The following is a 15,328-nucleotide window of genomic DNA, read 5'->3' as shown; positions in this document are numbered from 1 at the left end:
GCCAAATCTGTATGACTGACAGGAGTTAAATATTATAAATTTCACAAAGAATCAATTATTTCAAATTATCGAGCACACAGAAAATCACGTGAGAGTCCAGAGTTGAATACGAGGCTCGCCTGCCTAGCAGCGTGGGATAACGGGATCTAAGTTAGTAACAAGCCTGGCATGGAAATCAACGTCCGAATGAAGAAGTATATCTAAAAGTGGGGTCGCATGCTTTTGCATAGGTATAGTATGTTAGTGTCAGTAATCGTATGCAGCTTAGAAGAGGCTCGCATTTAATTCGAAAATTATGAGTGCCTTAGTGCTGTTTTTGACGAGTTGTGAGAAATAACTGAACTTTTTTTTTTTTTTTTTGGAAAAACAGCACCATAAAGAGAATGTCTAGTTGTGCTACAAATTTATACATATATGCATTAATCAATGTTGAGCTGGTGTTGAATGTCTTGTTTTGTGTTTCAGATGAGTGACGGTCCTCCCCGCGGTCGGGCACGCGGCCGCGGCCTCGATGTGCCACAGCAGCCTGGCGGTGCAGCAGCTCCCCCTCGTGCTCAACACCTCCGACCTGCTGCTCCAATGGTAACTAAACATGGTGGCTAACTGTAAATCTGTTTACTACAATCAACTGGTTAGCATTATAAGCTATACGTTCCTTGGTAACTGAACATGCTGGCTTACAGTAAATCTGTTTACTACAATCAACTGGTTAGCATTATAAGCTATACGTTCCTTGTTAACTAAACATCGTGGCTAACTGTAAATCTGTTTACTACAATCAACTGGTTAGCATTATAAGCTATGCGTTTTGTTACCTAAACATGCTTGCTTACAGTAAATCTGTTTACTACAATCAACTGGTTATTGTACGTTCCTTGTTACACACATTTTAAGACCTATCATTGTATGAAAGTTGAAGGTATTTGGTTTCATTTTTCTACCCTCGCTTACATGTCAATTTAGTATCAAGTATAAACCTGGATCTAGTATAAACATGGTTTGTTTGGCTATATATTCAATTAGAAATGTTACTCATTTTAATGCTAAATTCTTTTAACGCATAGAAATAATTCTGGGAATGCAGATGGAAGATGGCTTTTTTTATTAGAGACCAATTGGCGCTATTCTTGATGATAGCTATCAAATGATGTGAGGACATTATTGAAAATAAACAATAGTGAAGTATCTTTTCATTGGCAAGGTAGGTTTTCAAGTTGGTTTCCAATAGTCCATCACTGATTGAGTGCTTAATGTTGACCTTTTATGGGATATGGATCCTGCTTTATAATTGATAGTTTATCTTCGTTGGATTATTTGTTAACTAAACCGTTGCACGCGGGCACGAGGTCACTTTCGTGAAAATGTTGGACTCGTGTCTTGTGAATCAAAGTAACTAAATGAATTCTATAACTATAACGGATGTAATAACATTCATTTGCGATTGTTTGAATCTGCTGAAAATTCTCCCTTAAACATGAGAACAGCTATTAGTCACTTGCTGACCTTCATACCGGTACTTATTTTAGCAATTTGTTATGTAGGTTTTCCCTCGTCCTTATATTTCTCTCATGTCCCTCCTACGGATGGCCGACGCCTCCTGTAAGTGACCTCTTGTAAGAACGTCGATCTTTCTCAGTTGTCCCCTCCTTCTCTTATTTTTTCTGTCGAGAGTCGCTAACGCCGCTTCTTTCTGGCCAGTTCAGCGGGCTGGTCAGCTGAATCTGATTTAGTTGAAAAATGTCGATTTTACCGCTCATCAAACACTAGTCTATCTCCATATGACTAGTTAGGCGAACTTCTGATCGGTAATTTATGAATGACGCCGAAGGTATATTTTTCAAGATGATTTTTCATAAATTTTTCAGCAACCAAGAATGCGATCAGCTGGACCGCAGCCACAAGTGCGCGCACCGCGCCCTGCAGCCCAGCAGCAGCAGCAGCAGCAGTTCCGAGGCATGCGACCAGCAGGCGGGCCACAGCATCCCTCACCCATCACTGATGCTCCATCTGCGTGGCAGCGCTCGCCTCACGTGGCGATGCTACCTCTGCCACAGCCTGGACACGCCACATCTCGCCAGGCCGCCCCTCCGCTGCCCCCGCCGCAGCAGCCTGCGCCCACTGTCCGGCCCGAGCAACCACCGGCTACGCACGTCAGTAATGCGCTCTCTACTTGGCCCTTTTCTGATCACTGGATTTTTGATTCGAGTGGTGCGATTGCTGCTGAGGGAAATTTTGTCAGGGATTCTTATAATTAATATTTCGAGTGAAAGTTCCTACCATAAAAATGTACAATATTATTTTAACTAATAACCTGCTTGTTTTGATACGCATATCATTTGTAGTTTATTCAATGAGATGTCGTTTAGTAATTACGCGTTGGAATTTATGTGTAACCTGAGACGACGAGACTGAGCTCGATTTGCTCGCAGGCGTCGCGCGCGTACTGCCGTGGTACGGAGCGCGTGCAGAGCGCTATACGCAGCGCTCAGCAGACGTCGGGTGAATCTTCGCTGCCTCTTCAGATGAGCGCCCTAAGCGTTGAACAGGCGAACAGCGGCAACGGCAGCAATGGAAACGGTAGCAATGGTTAGTATTCTTGAGAATCTTGTTTTATTCCAAAGAACCTTGAAATGTATACAGAAGCACCTAAGAAGACTTGTGTTACCATGTTTTTTTTTGTAAGAATAGCCTATTTGATTTGTCTTGATCAGCGGTTGAGTAATTTATACCGTAATCTTGGTAGCATATTTTTACTATCAATCTCATCAGTTTTTATTTAAGCGTGTTCCTACTTTTAAACTGTTCAGTTAAAACTACGCCATCTGCTAGTATTTCATTCTTTGCAATTCTAATAATGGTAGCTGATGCAGTACATGAGCACAAATTTTAAATACGGATCGTGAAAATATGAGGAATTTCCCACAAGTTGATCTTCCATTTCAGGAAATGGCACAACCTCTAGTCGAGGACATTCGCGTGGCGGTCATTTCTCTCGCGAAGATGCCAAGCAAATGATCCTGCGACCGCACAACAACTCCAAGATAGGCAAGATAATGAACTTATTTTTGACTTGCATTAAGTCGTAACTATTCTTCTCGAGATAGATGATTGTAGTTTGAATGCGTGTTTTCCAGCTAGGTTGTGAGGATTATATTGTATATATAATTGTATTTTGTCCAAGTGTTAGTTCGTTTGTGCTTGTGTCAAAGTCTGCCAAATAAATGGGCTGTTGATCGAGTATCGATACTTGAAGTATCGGGATATTACCTGAACCTTGAATTTCAGTTTCAGTTGGATAAAAGGCAGGCATTGCCGAATTGTAAGGAAAGGATGAAAGCCCGAATTGCTATTAGATTTTCAAATTGGTATGCACGATTGTAATATGGGTGAGTCAACTTGCAGTCTTATGTTGAATGTGGTTTGACCGAACCGTTTGATCATGTTAGTAATAAACATACACGAGATTCACGTATTATCCAGTGCTATTGACTGGGTTAGGTATAACTGCATGCTAAAATTGCAAAGTTCCTTGAGCAAAGCTCAGCTAACTTGCAAGTATTTTAATCTGAACGGGAAACTTTTTTTTTTAATTATATTTTTGATGACTGCCGGTAAAAATTTTCCAATTTTAAAATTCGCGAGTGTTAAGATGTCGTGCGTAAGTGGCGGTTAAGACAAAAGCAATTGTGTATTAACTAATACCGGGTAGTCCATCTCTTTGGATGTGACTTACGTTTTTTTTGTAGTTGATAATCACTTCTGTCTATCATGAGATACTTGACATTGATGATAACGTAGTGCATATTTTCTAACATGTTCTAATTGTGACTCGCCAGGTACTGGGAAGCTACGACGAACCAACGACATGAATCTTCTCGTCAACTATTTTGAAATGGAAAAGTGTCAGGACTGGCGACTCAATTTCTACGCCGTCATTTACAAGTACAGTATATCAATCTTCTACCGTTCTGTTGATTTTAGGCGACTCCAGTCATTTTAAGTTGTCGTACGTGCAAGCCATTTTGCGCTCACTAGAACGTATCCTTTTAGGGAAGTATGCTTGTGACAATATTGCTCCGGTTACTCATGTCAGGCGGTAGAAGGTTAAGAAAGTCTGAAAATACAAGCACTTTATACTGTTTTTCATCTTGGGCGGTATAACTGTTACTATGAGCGTCGAAAAAGTCTGTTGCAGACATTGCCAGAATACCTACTGGAAGCAATTTAATTTTCTTCTCGGTACAAGCTTATACGCGGCTCGCGTTTGAACAAATGCAGTGTGCTTGACTCGGAGGATTATTTGGCTGTAATATAATATTTGGGATCCTTGCATGAAAATGCTCCGCATATTGACTAGACTGTAGTCCATATGCTCTGGTTTAACGTCGAAGTGTGCGGCAATGGTGGTAGGTAACCTTTAATTTTTCTGCGACCTTGTTGAGATTATGCATACCACTTGCAATAAAGTTGGTTTATAGCCCTCCTTCCAATCCTCAGTGTTAGTCCTTTCACTCGGTCTTGTGTTCTGCATGTTTTTTGTATTGTTTATCAATAACAGAAAATATAATCTGAAAAATCCTAGATAGAAATTATGGTATATCATTTGTTCATTCATCTGAACATGTGTCCTTTCTTCTTGCCTATTTAAGCCCAAACCGATAATTGATCCCCCGACGAGTTACTATTCTAATGCCATCCTAGATTTGAATTGTTGTGTACTTTAATGAATTTCTTTGATTTCATAACCATATTGAGTCTGTTTCTATATTTTCTCGTCCGTAGGTATTTTGATGAAGTTAGGTGTACGTTTTCTCTTGCTGTAGTGTTGCATTGTAGAACACAAACATGAACAGGATGGCTAAGGATCATTTGACGTTCAGGAAGTGCTGTGAGACAGTGCGAACTTTTAGTAACGCTAGTGAAATGCTTCAGGCTCCATGTATGCTTCAGAGCAGGCGAGTGAATTAACAATTGGTTAATTTTTTTCAGTCCCGCCCAAGACGACCGTCGTCAACGTTACAAGATCATGGAGCCTCACCTGAAGCATTTTGGTGGCCATGTCTTCGACGGCATGAACATCTTCTCGCTCAATTATCTGCCTAACAAGGTGAGACTGCGCTAATAATTTCAAATTGTTGTAGATAGCTGAAAGAGTCATAAGTCGAAGACTTCAAAAGAAGGTAGAGTCTTGTTGAAACTCCATGGTGAGCCGTTGAAGTGTTAACGGCCCCAAGGCAGGTTAGAATTCTAATTTTGAAGGTTCATATATTATTTCGATCCACCAAGACCACTTTTTCGACTCAACATCGTTATTTGAGGCAAAAAATGAACTTTATAAAGGCTTAAAACACGTACGCTAATTTGCTCAGTTTCTGTAAAGTAATCACTTGGAACTTGCATGCTTGTACCTTTCACTCAACAATTAAAATTAAACTTATAAAAAGTATTAGTTAGCTGAAGATTCATAGAAGCAAATTTATTTTCATTGCAAATATTTGTTTCCATAATTATGGTAGACCCTGTAAGTGATATTTGGCCAAGATATCAATTAATGAAAGATATAACAAATTTTCAGGAAACTGTGTTCTCTAGCACGACAAGCGACGGTGATTATAGCATCACAGTGAAATTTGTCAGAGAGTTGGACTCCTTGGATGATCAATTCATCAGGATCCTCAACCTCATACTTCGACGTTGTCAAGCTGCCATCGGTCTCACGCTCATCGGGCGTCACTACTTCAACGTCAAGAATTTCCAAAACCTCGATGCCGACCTCAAGTTAGTGCTCTTTTTATTAGGCGTTTCTTGTCATTCTCCGCACTGCAGTAATGAATTTTTTTTTTCATAAAAATTGTATTAATTTTTAGGAAATTTATTTGTTGTTGCGTGTTAACTTGGCAGTTGCGAATCAGGTCTTGTCATACGTGCATGTGTCAGGTGAGATTTGTGTGATTAATGATTGATGTGATTGCTATTTATCACGAGCTGGTGAAGGATGCGTTTGATTTTTAAAAGGATATATATACCTCGGTATTCTATGCAAAAGCTAAATAACTTAGATGGTGTTGCGTCTTCCCAAACTTGTTTGTACGGTGTTTTTTGCTTGCTTTACCTCGAGATGTTGATTTTTTTATGAACTGTGCGACGCTTCTGTGAATTGCTGATGTGACAAGTTCGTTTCTGCCTATTATGGGGGGAAAATCAACATTAAATAAAAATCTTATATCCACACCTGTCGATATCCTCTCCTGTGGGATATGTGACACCTAGAGTACGAGTAAAGTATTCCAGGACTAGGCATTCTCTTTCAAAGAAATTCGTATTGAGACTGTGATTGTTATTAGTCGTTGTCTGATGTAGAGCAAAGGTTTTAAAATGAATGGTAGGTTTCATGTCTATCCGATCCATTTTTAAATGAAAGGTTGGTTTCATGTCTATCCGATCCAAAGTAAAGTGCCGATTGTCTTGCTTAAAATAATGCGTCTGTGTAGAACCTCTTTTGCTGGAATTGAAGTGCAGATAAGTCTTGATAAGATCATACTCTTAATCTCAGCGTCTCTGAGAGAGATACCTTGCGATTCGAATCAGTTATGTTTACGTGCGCCTCCCACCTCCGAGTAGTAGTTGAGGTGCATTGAATGCTGGTCTGTCTGATGAGAGGTTAGAAAGAATGGCTGTGGTGATGAAGTGTACTTACGATTTCTATGACCTCTTTTAATGTGAAAATGTAGTACTGTTACAGGCTTTCTCTTGTTGGTACACTGGTGTATTGCGTTCCTCCTAAAAATGAAAAATTGTGGATAAATCTTCGGTATATGGTTTCCAACAGTGTAGACGACTTCATCGTGCTGAGGAGCGAACTCAACTAATTTTAACTTTAGCCACAAAGTATCCATGATAAGAATTCATTGAGTGTGATACCGTGACTGATTACAGGATGCGCGTGTATCCTGGCGTCCAGACCAGCATCAGGCAGCACGAGGACAAAATACTTTTGAATGTGGATATAGTTCACAAGTTCCAGCAACAGACTTCAATTCTGGATCACATTAGAACGGTATATTATATGATGACAGCTTTTTAATAAAATCAGATGATTTAAAGAGTGATAAACTACGATTAATCAATATTAGATGCATATTTTTGATTTTCAGGTAGTCTCGCGATAAATGGGAATTATTTTCAGTACCCCAGAGTATTATTTACAAGTAGTATCGTGTGGCAAGTCTAGTTATTTTTTCGAGTATCGAAATATCTACAGAGTGTTATGTGTAAGAACGTTATCCTCAGATCTTCACGACGGTGAACACTTATAAACACTTATAAAACTAATCTTGCTTCATTAGTGGTTTGTAGACATAATATGCCAGGACGTCTGCGAGCTACAGCTATAATTTATGATCGAGTTATTAATGTCTGCAGATGAGGAATGACGATCGCGATCGCCTACTGATAGGACAGATCGCCATGGCTGAATACAACCACCTCACATACCGCATCGACCACTTCGATGATACCAAGAATCCTATGTCGACTTTCCAGCACCGCGGCGAGACGGTCACTTTCAAGAAATACTTTGAAGATGTCAGTCTATGTGCTATTTCTTTTTATAACGTCTTTGCTTTCTAACCTTTAATGTCAATTCATATGCGTGGTATCCCAATGTCAAGTTGTGTCTTGTTCACATTGTTAAGCCGTGATCATTATCATTTAGTATTGGTTCATGCAACACTAGAATTTCGGTGCCCATCCAAATTAGGATATGATGTTTGGTTCGTGCAGAAACATCGACGAATCGTGACGGACCTGACGCAACCGCTGATCTACAGCAAGCCTACTGGTCGTCAGCTAAGAAGTGGCATGACGGAAATCTATCTGGTGCCCGAGCTGATGAGGTTGACTGGCATACCTGATGACATCCGCACGAATTTCCACAAAATGAAAAGGCTCGTTGACTACACGAAGATGGGTGTCGATCGGCGAGTTGCAGCTCTCAAAAAGTTCAACCAAGATTTGCAAGAAGATAAGGTAATTGCTACTAAAAACCCTGTGGCTAATTAATATTATGATCAGCTGTTGAAAATTTTGGCTTAGTGAATGAGGAAGAATAATTTTCCTATAAGGAGCTTGGTGCCTCTTACTCTATGCTCATCCGTGATTTTACATCCAGGTGCGCAAGGATCTAGAGCTATGGGGTCTAAAGCTGAACACCAACTTGGTGAGCCTGACTTCAGGAGTTATGAACCAAGAGGAGATTTTGCTGGCTGGGGGAATGTCTGCGCAGTACAAAGCTGATGATGCGGACTGGACTTTCGGCTGCCGAAGTAAGTGAATTGATACACTGGGTGCAATTGGACTGACGAGTTTCTGAACTGACGTTACTCGTTGGCAAGTGTCTGACCGCAAGCATTATTACGAATAAGTTATTCGTCCGAGATGAAGGCATAACGGAACAGGTTTAGAACCCTTAGTTAACGGATTGAACCCAGTAATTTATTAGATTTGCTTAAGAAGCGTGCGTGTGTTGAATAATTATTGTTTTTTTTTTATCATCGAGCGCATACTTGACCCGTCGATGTAATATGATTAGATAATTTTATTTCATCAATGATGCAATCGTAAAAACACGGGGGCCGGGAATCGGAGTAAGAAAAGATGTGAATTTTAAATTTCAGTAAACGATTCACAATGAAGCGTTAAATTTTCAATGTATTACATGTATCTGTTTGCAATTTTGAGCAAATAGTTCTCACATATAAGAGTAATTAGCTCGCATATAAGGGAAATTAGTGGTAAGAGTACAGTAATCAAGAGCCATCATCTATTCGGTAGATATTTTTTCTATTAGAAGTATCGGACTGTTGTCAGATTACACTCCCTGTCGAATCTCTAACTTGTTGATTAATTTTGTAGACAAGTCAATGATGGTGTCGATTCCTCTGAACAACTGGGTGGTTCTTGTCGGTGGACGGATTAACGTCGCTGATGTGAGCGCTTTCATCCAAATGCTTCAGCAAGCCGCCCGTAGCGTCGGCATGATGGTTAGTTACACTAATTAAGCCGTCGTCGTAATGATAGTAAGTTGTGCCGTCGTAATGATGCAATTACTTAATGTTCTCTAAGAGAGATTTTCGATGGTTTTATATGTTGCCTGATATGTGGACAGATCAGGCCTCCGGAGATGGTTCAGGCGAGTGGAATGCACGAGACGGAGCAGGAGATCATGAAGCATCAGGGCTGCCAGATGATCATGATCATCTTGGACCGCCAGTTGCAGAACAAGTACGGGATGCTGAAGAAGAAACTCGCTTGTAGCATCGGCGTGCTCAGCCAGGCAAGTATTATTTATCGTGTCGCTTCTAATATAGCGGTTTCAGCATTTATAAATTTCACCATTAATTAAGGTCATAAGCTTCACTCGTAAACAAATAAAGTGTTAGAAACAGAATCACGTAGTGATATAAGCAAGTAAAGTCTGTATGGAATACCAAGGTTTGTTTCTTTTATATTGGATGTGTATTAACAGAAATAAAAGGCTTGGCCTCGACCGGCATATAATTTGATGTTTCAACTGAATCTTTCTCCATCGTTGTTTCGCACAACGGCGCTCTAGTGGAAAAAGCCGTTCGAAATTCTAAGTGTCATCTGACTTCTGTACAATATTAACTCATCCCTACAGTTCGTGCTTGCTTCCAATGTGAATCCTGCAAAGAAGGGACTGATGTCCATTGCAACCAAAATCGCCATCCAAATGAATGCCAAACTTGGTGGCGAGCCATGGCAAGTCAAGCAACCAGCCAAGGTTAGATTATTCATCAGGGTATCGAGACTTGTAACATGAATCTCAAGTAAAAAGTGATACTTTGGCTGCACGTTTTAATTTTTTCATTTGAGTAAATATTCTTTTATGGTTCTTGTGGTACAGGCAGTTGATAGGTGATTTCCGATAATTTATGAACTTATCACCTTCATATTAGCTGCACAAGTGTGTACATATTTGATAAAAATTTCTCAGTATTCATTTTTTCCCGTATACACTCGCATAATCTCTTTGACTTACTTTTTTAGGATGCGCAAATAACCATGTTTTTGTAATCCAATTCATTTTTCTACTTTGGAGAAGCACACATCGTTCAAAAAAATCTGCACGCTATTTCCAGACGACCATGGTGATCGGATACGACGTGTACCACGACACTGTGACGGCCAGCAAATCTTATGGTGCTGTGGTTTCGTCGGTTAATCCCCAGCTGACTAATTACTATGGCCAGGTCACCGAGCACAACAACAAAGAAGAGCTCAGCAATAACTTCGCTGTCTGCATTCAGAGTTGGTTGCCAGTTCTTGATATTCCGTTGCTTGTACGTTGAATTGCTGACCTTAACCGAATTGTGCAATTGAGGGGAAAATTGTCAACTATCTAGACATAACCGGCTGTCCTATTTAAGGGAAAGATGGCTATTGAATGGCTACATCCAATAGTTATGTTTTCTGATCATAATATGGTGGCAAGATGTAAATGCTTGTGATGGCGTGTCCACAGAAGCTGTGAAGGCCTATCATGAGCGCAACAAATGCCATCCCCGCAACGTTGTCGTCTACCGAGACGGTGTTGGCGAAGGTCAAATCGAGTACGTCAAGCAACAGGAAATTCCAGCCATAAAGGTATTATAATGCTTGATTTTAAAATGCAAGAATGATAACTATTTATTATTAGAAATTCAACCAGTCTCAACTATCGTTTGAGACTCGGACCAATACCTAAAACTCTGACGCTGAATAAAGGTGTCTAAATTCGTATCGATCCGTTACCGTTATCGATCATTCAAATGTAATTTTGTAAAACATTTTGTATTTTTTATTCATTTTGTAAAACAAACATTTTGTAAATGGTTTTTTGGTGTGAAATTTTTTTCTTGATATAACTTGATATCTGTTGTAGAATAGTTGTCAGTTGACCAATTGACGTAGTGTTTAGTTAACTCAACATCCATTTGTTGTGGTGTATTCTTTGCATTGGTGACGCTCGTCACTGTTTGGGCAGAGCGAACTAGCCAAGATCAACCCTGGGATATGCCTTGTGTTCGTTGTGGTCTGCAAGCGTATCAACACGCGAATTTTCCGTGACATGGGTAGCGGTGGACTCGCCAACCCACCGCCTGGCACCGTAGTCGACAAGACTATCACGCTGCCTTATTGGTTTGTTCAGTTTTCTTCAATTGAAAATAATGCGTATGTAAGAAAGTTCTTTTTATATGCCGCCAACCATATTCCTACTGATACTGGCATTGTGTTAGTGAGAAATTTGTCTAGTTTCTAAACTTGTTAATTTCGTTAACCATTGGAAATGCGTTGATTTAATGTACATTTTGCAGTTACGACTTCTTCCTGGTGTCCCAGAAAGTAAGAGAAGGAACTGTCTCGCCTACATCTTACAGTATTTTGGAGGACGGCTCTAACTTCTCAGTCGACATGCTGCAGTGCTTCACGTACAAGCTCACGCATCTCTACTTTAACTGGCAGGTGTGTGTTGCTAGCACCAAACTTATTTTGTTCTTATTAACTTATTTTTGTGTTTTTGTTAGGTTTTCTCACGATCAAATGGCTGAAATGAACAGTAAAAACCTTGGACTTTGGTCTTTTAAGTCTGTAAAACCTCGAGAAATGAATTAAAATGGTATTCTATAAACACAGGCTGATGACAGGTACTGAGAGCCTTTTTTCGAGTCTATTTTCCTTTATTTCCCTTTTTTGCGAAAACGCGAGTTCTCTAAATATTTTTGAAGAAAATGCAGTAGTGAAACTGCTGACGCTTTTGTCAACATTTTAAACTGCCTAGTGTATTTCTTCAAAAATTATTAGAAGAACTGAAGAGTCAGTTTTCAAAGTACCTCATTAAGTACATTCAAATGACGCGTTATTTTAGCTTGTTGAGGATAGGCAAAATGCATTAAAAACAATTTGTCGAGTCGTCTGGAATTGATTGCAGGGGACGGTGCGCGTTCCTGCGCCGTGTCTCTACGCCCACAAGCTCGCCTACATGACGGGTACAGGCACCCACAGCCAGCCTTCACCCCGGGTTGCTGACAAGCTTTGGTGAGCAAATGTCCAGTCATTGTACACGTTACTATCGTTATGATGTCCTCGAACACAGGCACCCACAGCCAGCCTTCACGCAGGGTTGCTGACAAGCTTTGGTGAGCAAATGTCCATTCATTTTACACGTTACTATCGTTATGATGTCCTCGAACACAGGCACCCACAGCCAGCCTTCACCAAGGGTTGCTGACAAGCTTTGGTGAGCAAATGTCCTGTTTCCGAGATTGCGCCTACTCGTTTCCAAAGTTTTTCAGTCGGTATCAGTGGTGATTTCTTATTGATATTCCTTTCTCCGTCAAATCGGAGTAGGAAAATTTCTTGGTAAGAACTACGACCGCTGTGATTCGTACTGACTCGACTACATATATCACTGCCATGACTCTTGCAAATTAATTTCTACATTTGCTCGTATGTTGAATTGAGCAAATGTTTCTTTCAACGTGATTTTGAACACTAACATCTTAGGAAGTTAATTTTTTTTACTCGTTTTCAGGTTCATCTAAGTTGCCGAAACGACTTTCTGAGAGCAGTCTTCAAGTATAACCATCGTCGCTCATGATCACAAGAAGGTGGAGGAGAATTTAATCTGCTTGTCCCGTGTTCCGTGCCAGTTTTTGGCTGGGATATCCTAATTTCTTTGTTTATTATAACTGTTGATTAACTACTGCTTTAATTTTTGCTCACGGAGCTCAATGCGATGAGAAGTAGATTTTTCTTTAATAGGAAATCTGACGCCTTATTTTCTTTCTTTATCCGGTAGGAATATTGGGCATTTTTTTAGTTTTTTTTTTTTGCAACCGAGCTGAATTTCATTCGACAAAGTTTAAGCTCCACTTGCTTCAAAATCATACGTTTATACTTGTTCGGTACTTATAAACTTGTTCGAGCTTTTTCCCCACAGTGAGCTGAATTTTTTCATTTTGTTCTTCGTTTTGCAACAGAGTTACACATCCGAGGTTAGTTGAGAGCCTCGGCTGTTTTTGATTTCTAAGTTTATTCACATAAGGAACTTCAAATAACGTGTTTGAATTAAATTTGGACCTAATTTTTTTGGCGTTTTGCAACTCAAGTTGCATATCATCCGAGGTTAGTCTAAGGCCTCATTTGCTATATTCGTTTGAATTACATTTGGACCCAAGTTTTTTGGCGCTTTGCAACTCAAGTTGCATATCATCCGAGGTTAGTCTAAGGCCTCATTTGCTATATTCGTTTGCTTGTACTTGTTTGAGCTTGAGTTGACGTTTAGAACAGGAAGTTTGTTTTTTGCTATTTGTTTGGTTAGTAAACGCTTTGAGTCCTTGATGTTTTTTTATGTATTTCCGTAAATAGAATGATGTGCTGATCGTTGATGCTCACAATCACGACTCTAGGTAAAATTGACGATTTGCGTCGATCTTATTGAACGCAACGACCCAAGATTAAATCAGTTAGCGAATCAGCATTATGTTGTTGGACAAACTTATCAGTTATTCGTTGAGGTAGGCATCAACACAAGAGACGGACGAGCCGCTTGCTTGACCAGTTCGGCTATTGCGAATTCGAGTTGATTAGCACAGGAGCAAAATTGAATGCAGGGCACAATTCAGTTGTCTAGAGTTCTAGACTCTAGAGCAGGAGAGTGGGCTCGCGAGCCAGATACGGCAATATTTGACCATACCCTTGTTATATGGGTCATACCATACCCCATTTGACCCTTGTCTCTTTCGTCTCGTCCTGTAGTGAGAACAAGTTTTTTTTTGGTCAACGGCAGTTTGATGAACGACGTGTACTTAAGGGGCGCAAAAGCGAGGAATGCGTCAAAGAAATGGTTTCTGAAAAGAAAATGTTGGTACCTAGAATTAGGCACAAGAAGAGCAAAGACTCTTTACTCTTTGAGGCTTTTGACTACTGCGGCACTTAAAATTAACTCGATAGCATTTACTGTATAACGCCATCAAACGATTCGATACAGAACACCGTTTCTTGCTGTTGCTCTCGGTTTTCGACGATTGGCTGGTCTTTTGAAGTCTTGAAATTTTCTGTAATGATTTTACCTTGAGCATTGGGCCTAACAACATCACAACTGAAATGAGATCCGGCACAAAGCAGTTCTGCAGATTTAATTGCGTTTAACGAATTCGCGCCGTAGGTTCCTATTCATTTTAAACCACTTCATGCGAAAATGGTTTCTCGACCCTTACAGCGATAGAATCGAATGCTCGGAACAGCGAAAGCAATCACATATTGAAAGTTTGAAACCATTGGTATAATTGGTGAAATTTTGTCCAAAAAAATTTAGTTTTCGACAAGCATCTTTGAATAGTTTTGATGGTTATTACGGCAATAGTTAGTTTTTCGTTATGAAATTTAACAATTCGTTTGAATAAATTCTTGTCTATCAGTAACGAATTCTTGCCACCAATTAATTTTTGCTTCCCTTCATTCGTGAATGAACCTAGCTCATATAAATTGTTGAGTGAAAGTGAATTGTGTTGTGTACTAATTAATGTTGTGGCCGTATTCATTCATTGAATACCTGCCTTTTTTAATATCTACGCGCTTACCTATCCATATCATGGTATTTTTCGCAATTCCCTTAAACCGGTGCATTCTTCTGCAACATCATTCTCGCAAGACAATGAAAATCCTTGTAAAAATATTTTTTCGGCTTTCTTGTCAGACATGCTAGGCACGCTTGGTTGAAACAAGCGACCGTTTGTCCGAATCGACACTTCGAACTCACCCATGAACTTGCCAACGGACTCCAGCACAAAACTGAATATATGTAGCATATATAGTGGTCGGTGTTGCAGGTACAACTTTCAAGTTCATGATCGATACAGCTGATTGAAGGTCATAAATTAGTCTTCATTAAAGATTGCTGAATGCCCCCGAACGCTATATTCATTAGGCTGACTGATTCGCTTTTGATCCATGCTTGTAGGAAAAAAAATCTCATTAGAGGACAATGGCCAACACTTACCGAGTTCTAGTGCCTGATGGTGCTGTCACTTCAGGTCGAAGGTTGACGGTGTCAGAGGTGTAGTGACATCGTGAATCATGCACATGAAGATATAAGATTCGATAATTACAATATCTGAGTTTTAACGATCTGTGGTTGGAAAATTGATAATAGAGTAGTTGAATTATCGTGACAAGAAAGTATAGTTAACCCCTGTGCGAACATGATGTTCGGATTAAACGCTATTTCATTGAAATTTGGCATAATTTTAGAAATAAATCGTACTCG

At 39.9% G+C, this 15,328-nt stretch overlaps 1 protein-coding gene across 1 annotated transcript; it reads left to right on the top strand.

Moving 5' to 3' along the window:
• The first annotated feature begins 352 nt into the window (after positions 1-352).
• LOC108666928 (piwi-like protein Siwi) lies at positions 353-13,399 on the top strand. The gene is made up of 20 exons (XM_018153897.2): positions 353-582; positions 1,866-2,150; positions 2,430-2,586; positions 2,944-3,045; positions 3,837-3,942; positions 4,990-5,107; positions 5,576-5,778; positions 6,937-7,057; positions 7,423-7,584; positions 7,783-8,028; positions 8,171-8,324; positions 8,914-9,041; positions 9,167-9,334; positions 9,680-9,802; positions 10,161-10,329; positions 10,544-10,665; positions 11,045-11,199; positions 11,376-11,523; positions 11,990-12,096; positions 12,593-13,399. The coding sequence occupies exons 1-20, from the start codon at positions 445-447 to the stop codon at positions 12,600-12,602; spliced, it is 2,922 nt and encodes a 973-aa protein (XP_018009386.2). The 5' UTR covers positions 353-444; the 3' UTR covers positions 12,603-13,399.
• Positions 13,400-15,328: the final 1,929 nt, after the last annotated feature.

This window comes from Hyalella azteca, unplaced genomic scaffold (genome assembly GCF_000764305.2).
Source record: "Hyalella azteca isolate HAZT.00-mixed unplaced genomic scaffold, Hazt_2.0.2 contig14397, whole genome shotgun sequence".
In the NCBI taxonomy this organism is placed as follows: domain Eukaryota; kingdom Metazoa; phylum Arthropoda; class Malacostraca; order Amphipoda; family Hyalellidae; genus Hyalella; species Hyalella azteca.
The sequence above is the reverse complement of the archived record's forward strand: the minus strand, read 5'-3'. Positions and strand labels throughout refer to the sequence as shown.

Excerpts from the sequence above, each read along its gene's own strand:
- LOC108666928 (XM_018153897.2), top strand. The coding sequence starts at position 445 with ATGTCTTGTTTTGTGTTTCAGATGAGTGACGGTCCTCCCCGCGGTCGG. Across the intron at positions 3,046-3,836 it reads GCACAACAACTCCAAGATAG|GTACTGGGAAGCTACGACGA; the intron begins GCAAGATAATGA and ends GTGACTCGCCAG. Across the intron at positions 9,803-10,160 it reads AAGTCAAGCAACCAGCCAAG|ACGACCATGGTGATCGGATA; the intron begins GTTAGATTATTC and ends CGCTATTTCCAG.